The sequence below is a fragment of the Zingiber officinale genome, chromosome 2A, assembly GCF_018446385.1.
Source record: "Zingiber officinale cultivar Zhangliang chromosome 2A, Zo_v1.1, whole genome shotgun sequence".
Lineage (NCBI taxonomy): Eukaryota > Viridiplantae > Streptophyta > Magnoliopsida > Zingiberales > Zingiberaceae > Zingiber > Zingiber officinale.
In genome coordinates, this window is record NC_055988.1 from 145,755,778 (window position 1) to 145,762,669 (window position 6,892).

The 6,892-nt window shown below is 37.9% G+C and overlaps 1 protein-coding gene across 1 annotated transcript; it reads right to left on the reverse strand.

Moving 5' to 3' along the window:
- Positions 1–407: 407 nt before the first annotated feature.
- Positions 408–5,972, reverse strand: LOC122042539 (probable beta-1,4-xylosyltransferase IRX9H). The gene is made up of 5 exons (XM_042602705.1): positions 5,838–5,972; positions 4,972–5,756; positions 3,194–3,443; positions 833–1,029; positions 408–662 (listed from the first exon to the last, which is right to left on the reverse strand). The coding sequence occupies exons 2-4, from the start codon at positions 5,754–5,756 to the stop codon at positions 859–861; spliced, it is 1,206 nt and encodes a 401-aa protein (XP_042458639.1). The 5' UTR covers positions 5,838–5,972; the 3' UTR covers positions 408–662; positions 833–858.
- Positions 5,973–6,892: the final 920 nt, after the last annotated feature.

Consider the following 6,892-nt stretch of genomic DNA (forward strand, 5'->3'; position numbering starts at 1 on the left):
AGTCAGGTTGTTGGTTTTAAAATTTCAAAGAAAGCTTATTCGAGAACATGATTCGGGAGTAAATTTATCTCCCAAAAAATAACATTGAATTTTCTACTATCACTAAGTTGCAAAAAATTGACTTTTGGTTTTGCAACATGTTAAGTCATTTATTTATGTTTATTTTTTATTTTAAAAAAAATCATATATTCTAAAATTTTATTCAATTAAATTGAATAATATTTTCTTTCAAATAATTTTAGATATTAATTTGTATTTATCTCAGAAATTATTTTACAGTGACCTACTCATAAAACAGTTCATTCACAACCCTATTTGTTCAATCAGCTGGACACCAATTTCCAGTGGCGACAACTTCAAAGAAGCGTTTTGCTTGTTAGCAATCAAAATAGATGAACAAGAAAAGAGACATGAAAAACAACTCAAAATTGATGCTGAAAGCAGCTTCTTACAAGGTTTTTGGAGATTCACCAAATTTATAGCCTTTTCATATCATGAATGAACCTGTTCATGATTGAAATGACTGAAAGATATAAACAATCCATGTGGTGATGCATTCTCAACTGTGCTGATCCAACCTCGAGTTAGAATCATACTCTGGAAGTTGATTAATGGAACAACCAGGGGTAGTCGTGCTATGGCACCCAAATAAATGCTATAGCCTGCAAACACTCTCAAATGATTATTGATGTAAATATGCTCTCGCAAACTACCAACAATCGACATAGTAAATAGTAAACAAAATCTTCATAAGCATAATAATCTTACTATATGAGTTTCTCCTACCCAACCATTAGGAGGCAGATAGCAGTAATTATCCAAGTTGAATTACCTTGTGAAGGGGAAAGAAAAACTACTTCATGTTAATCGAACCACAGCATCAGAGTTCCTAGATACTTGCCATCCTTTAGGATAAACAAGATCTTTTGCTTCTAGAGGGAGGTACCAATTCATGATCCTTGAGCAACCATATGGTATGCCTTCCATTTGACTCTCATCCTCTACTATTTGCTCTATAAATGTTGTCTCCTGCAAACAATATGAATAGGTAATAATTAACATGATAATGCAAACTGTTGCTGTTTCAGCACGCCTAAAACATTTGAAGTAGGATCATTTAAATGAAACAAATGCAAAATATTCTTAAGAATGCAATTTACCCATGAATAAATGGACTCGAGTACCAAAAAAAAATATAAACAAGATGCAGTAAGTTTTTACCAATCAAATGGACAGTGTATTTTGTACATAAGTGGTCCTGGGCTGTAATTACAAATCACAATTATGTGCCTCAGTGATACAATGTAAACCTCATTATCGGTCAATCTATGCCAATTAGTGTCACACCAAACCATATTATATTAGTAAAAATGGGCAGGTGCACGAAGTTCCCGCCAATGTAAGATCTCGATAAAGAGTCTGACCAAATTGGATCTATTGTACGCAGCTTTATCCTGCATTGCAAGAGGTTTGTTTACGCGACTCAAATCCGTGACCACAAGCTTACATGGCAGCAATTTTATCATTGTGCCAAGGCTCTCCTTATACAATAATTGCTTGGAGATTCAAAACTACATGGTATTTTATGAATAATAATTGATAAATATCTACTGTAGCCATTAAGGAATGGAGAGAGGTCATACGACAAAGTCAGATAAACCAAATGTGTATCCTCTCTATCTAGCAGTATGCCATCGATCATTCCATAGCACTTGATATGCAATGCATTTTTAAAAGATAAATAAAGCACATTTATAGGGATAAAATGCTTAACATGGATAATAAATTGTCCTAATCAACAATATCCTGTAAAATAATTTCACAAAAACAATTGGAATCATCAAATGCAAAATAAACGATAGATAGCAATCTGTATTAATCAACAATGGAGAAGATATCACATAAGTAGAGTGCATATAATTTATCGATTGCAATAGAATTAGCAGTAGATTGTATTTAAGCACAAAAAAGTAATCAAGCATCAATTTGTTCCCAAGAGGCTCTAGTGAGGTTAGCAATCTTGACAGCTATGGTGAGATGATTAAATTAGCCTTAGTTCATGAAGCAACCCCAAATTTCTAAAGCCAATGAACTATAGTTTTTCAAATTTAACTTTTATATGATTCGTTATGGAGCTGGAAAGGCCTAGAGGATTAGCAGGAGGCAATTGGGAGGTAATCCATAAATCTAACATTTTGAATTGAGGAAAACTCTTGAGGGTTCACCAATCAAGCAGAACTACTACCCTATGACGAAAGAGGGACTAGTTGTCTGTTGTCTAAAATAGGTTGTTGTCCACAGGAACAAGAGTAAGCAAGAAATTTGCTTCTCGAAGATGCATGTGAAGAAGAAAATGTAGCTCAGTTAGAGGAAGGGTGACGATATTGCCAAAGAAATATCGAGTCTGCTTGAAGGGGTGATAGATGGAAATGCTAACACAAAGTTCTACACATCAAGGAGATCACACATGTAGAAAGTTACATAAAAGGTCATGCAAAGATACTGCTTGTATGCAGGAGTGTGCAAAGGATATTGTACAACTGAATATGGGAGGCAAGAATAGAGGCATCGCCTCACATGGAAGAGGCCTCTTGTGTATGCGACACTGATGATGGATTGTGTGGAGGAGTTGCAACATGTAAAACAGAGCCATGCATGCAGGAGAGTCAGATGATGGGTTGTGTGTATGAGATTGGCCGAGTAGTATCAACCATGATGTCTCCAATACCATGTTGAGATTAATGGGGGAAATTAATAAGGTTTCTTACACTATATATATATTAATGTACTTTACAATTGACACCCTGCAATAGGTTGCATTTGCATCCCAGCATAATTTACCAAGAGGCCCCTAACAAATAGAGTTGTCAAATATGCCTTTTTGCCAACAAAAGAGAATGCAACCAAATAGCCAACCAAACATGAACTCCATTAGCTTTTTTTACTTAACACAATAAAATGAATAGTAAAGAAGGCATTCACCAGCCCCAGAATAACAAGTGAAAGAATGACCTAAACAGACAAGAATCACAAGTCTATGCTCTTGATAATACTTAAGTGTATTGCTAGTGTTCAAAGAATGCCTTCACATTTGTGTTTCTAGTTAAACTGAACTATTGTTTTAGATCCCTGCAGTTTTTTGTTCTAACAATGCACTTTGCTGAGCCAGAGAAACTGATAAGGGAAAGCATACCTGAAGACCCTTGTTCATTGTATCTAGTTGCTGAATGGCATCCATATTTGGACGATTCCATCTCCTGGTGTCCCATATTATGGAGCTGTTGAATGCAAAACCAGACATATCAACATGAAATCTCCTCAATCTCTTGCTTTTCTGATTAGTATGCCATCCAATTACTTGACTTCCATTACACACTGGACCTTCAAGTATAGCCTCGTTTTTGTTCTGAGCAAGCATTGCAACAGGCCAAACACCAAATCTCCTAAACAAACAGACCAGTATTGCATTTAACTTACAAATTTATCTATGCATGAGAGAAAACTTATCATACATATACTATATACTGATTATTATGGTTGAAGATTAAGAAAATAGGCAATGGACCAGCTATGTGAATCCTACCAGAATGGATCCTGAGGGCGTCCAGGCTGCAAATTGCATAATGGAGGATCAGGTTGGATTCAAGTAAAATTCCAAATGATTTTTACAAGTTTCTATCGTTGTTGGTTTAGCAATAACTAATAAGGTTCACATAAAGAAATATTTGAGAAAGGGTTGCCAGTTGAGGGTATAGAACTTTCAAGTCAGAGGATACTGTTGCATCTAGAAAAAGGAACAGAAGCAAAAAAAAAAAAAGTTGACTATCAGGAACATAGCTATAATGACAATGTTAATGCATTGAGGTAAACATGATCCAAATAAGATGATGTTGATGAAGACAATTTTGTTAAGCAAAATAACATTACATTATACGGATCCTCTAGTAATTAGTTTATATACCAGATGCAATTTCCAATTGCCATTAGGCGTACAAGTATCTAGGTGTCAAAAAACATTTCTAAAATATTTTCCACGTGATCAACAGGGATGTGTTTCCTTTAAATTTATCAAATCTATGTTTGTGACTTCAAGACCTTGCAAAACTAATTTCATCATTTTTTTCACATTCATCAAATCTATGGATTTAAATTTAAAAGGATATTTGTTTCCTTTTCAAAACTCTCTTATCTCACTTTTACTCACTTTTGGCACATTTTCTTTCTCTCAAAGTATCCCATAATTGAAAGTTAAATATTTCTAGTCAATTTTACTTATTTCATTTTTTTTTTTGTCCATAACACTTCTAATTTCTTTGTCACTTGCAACTTCAAATTTAGTGACTTCTTGCTACCAACAGATTTTATTATTAAAATAGTTGTATCTATTAGAACCAAAGGTGTAAAAGGTAGATGAAAACTTAAAGGAAACATTAGTAATGTAATAAGCAATGATATAATTGGTACAAATATTACTAGTGATATAGTCATCTTGCATAGAGCTTTAAAAAGAATAAGAATCCTATAGTCAACACCAAATAGTTAGGACTTGAGAAAATGACAATGACAATGAAATTAGCCTCTTCCTATGTAAAATTTTCTCAATCTATTCTTTGATTTTTTATTTTTTCATATTTCTTTATCCAATATTTTTAGCTCTTTTATATTCAAGAGAAATATTTCAATCCTAATTTATCTCTTTTTCTTTTGCAGCTATTCACATTTTTGTCTTCATCTTCACACTTCTAAAGCATACTTCAATTCAAGGATTAAAGTATCATTTTGTATAGTAAATTAAGTCTTAAACTAGAGCATCATGATTTTTGCACTGTGCTGGCACTCAACATAATTCAACACACTTCAAAGCATATCAAGATCAACTCAAAAGTGTTTTAATCCTATAATGTTTTGTTACTGACTTGTTGCCTTTTAAATATAATCATAGCAATATGAAAATAAATTTAAAGAAGATACCTGATCTCCCGCAGACGCTCGAACAGTTCAAGGGAATAAATGCTATCTTCATCTGTGAAGTGCACAATACCATCCAGGCGATGCCGCTCGATGTGCTCAAGCGCGGTGTTCCTCTGGTGGACGCCCCTGTTCTTGGTGTCGGTCAAATTCTTCTTGCAGACAAGATGCCTGTACATGACGCCCGTTCCCCTGAGGATATCTGCTGTCTCAACTGTGGCTTCATTCATTTCCACCACTATCCAAAGTAGGGGTGGCCGCACCAGCCTAAGTGTCTGGCCCAGCCGACTCAGGTATAACCTTTGGAACGCCGGACTGTACGTGGGAGTGACGATGAGCAGCAGCTTCCCATCGCCCGACTGATCCTGTGGAAGCTTGAATGGCGGCGGATTGCTAGCGTCTTTAATAAATCGCGCATCATCGATCTGACTGGCACGGTAGCGCAAAGCGACGTTCCCCAGAGCACGACGGGGGAGGTAACTGTTACCGCTATTATCGGCGGCCGTCGTTAAGATTGCGGAGGAGGAGGAACCAAAAGAGAGGCGTTGGGGGCGAAAGCTGGAATCTTCGAGGTCAGCGAAGGGGAATAGTCCGAAAAGAAAGCCGAATAGGAAGAAAAGGAGCAAGCGAAGCAGGCACCACCTCCGCCAAGAGTTATGGTGCTGCTGTAGCTTCCCGCGGGAGGAGAAGGAAGAGGAGAGGGAGCCTTTCCGGTGCAGTAAGGCGTGGTGGCGGCAGGAACGATCGAGGTCGGTCGCCGCCAAGAGGGTTCGCCTGATGGACGCCATCTGCAACCACGAATCCGTTCGAGACGAAAGGAATGCAGAGATCAGAGGGACCGAAGCAACGGAGGCGGAGGCCAGCCCTACCTCACGAAGAACTCGGGAACGGCGGCCAGTGGGAGTGGATCGCCCGGACGCCGGCGGCCACGGTCGCGGGTTTCGATTTGACTTCCTCGGGGTTTTGAAGGTCGCGTCCTCCTCCCGAAATCATAAAATTTTCACATGCCCTCGAAGCAGCATGTAATTCACCCTATCAACACCACAACGGCAATTGGGTTTAGAGTGGGGCCCACCCGACGCGTGACGGTAATTCTTTAGGGTTGGCGGGCTGTCCATCCAAGCGCCTCTGTCGAACTATACACACTAAGCACTAAACACGGTTTTCTTACCTCACTCATGGTTGGCGAAGTTAAGGACTGATATGTGGACCCCACCGTCCTCGTCCAGTGAAACATAACGTACCAAAACATTTTTTTAAAAAATAATAGAAGAAGTCAATATTCTTTGCCTAATTTCCTAACTAAACGGGGGTTTTCTTCTTTCATATGAGAGCGGTGGACGCAACCGTTGAGAGGAAGTCGCCTAACTTGCCGGAATATTCCCATCGCCTCATTTGTCAACGTGATCATCTCCGTTTTCAACGTCACTTGGTACTTCAGTCCGAACCAATGTGACCTGAATAAATGCAGAAGCTTCAACGCAGAGCTGCACGAATAGTTTGTTGTTTACTTTGTTTCAGTTCTACAAAAACTGCTAAACGTTCGCCTAAAGATGGCAGTTTAGTGGAAATCTTCCTCCTGGCTGTGGAATTCCTAACTCTCTCTGTCGGAATTGGACTTATAACATGGTTTTCAGAATGTTGTTTGTGGAGTTTTGGGATAGATAAATAGATAGATACATAGATAGATAATAATTTAAAGAAAATTTTCTTAATTCGTTTCATTTAGTTCGTGTAATCGAGAGTATATAACTATTTATGTTTGGATTGTATACGACTTGTAGGTAACAAACAACTTGTCAAAATTGTAAGATTTGTTTGGTTAGTTAGGTCTATTTAGTAGGCTCAATTTGCTTGCCTGGTCCGCTTGACCACCTTCTTAGCTCATCTATGTCAATCTGTTTGGTACTAACATCGACATGCC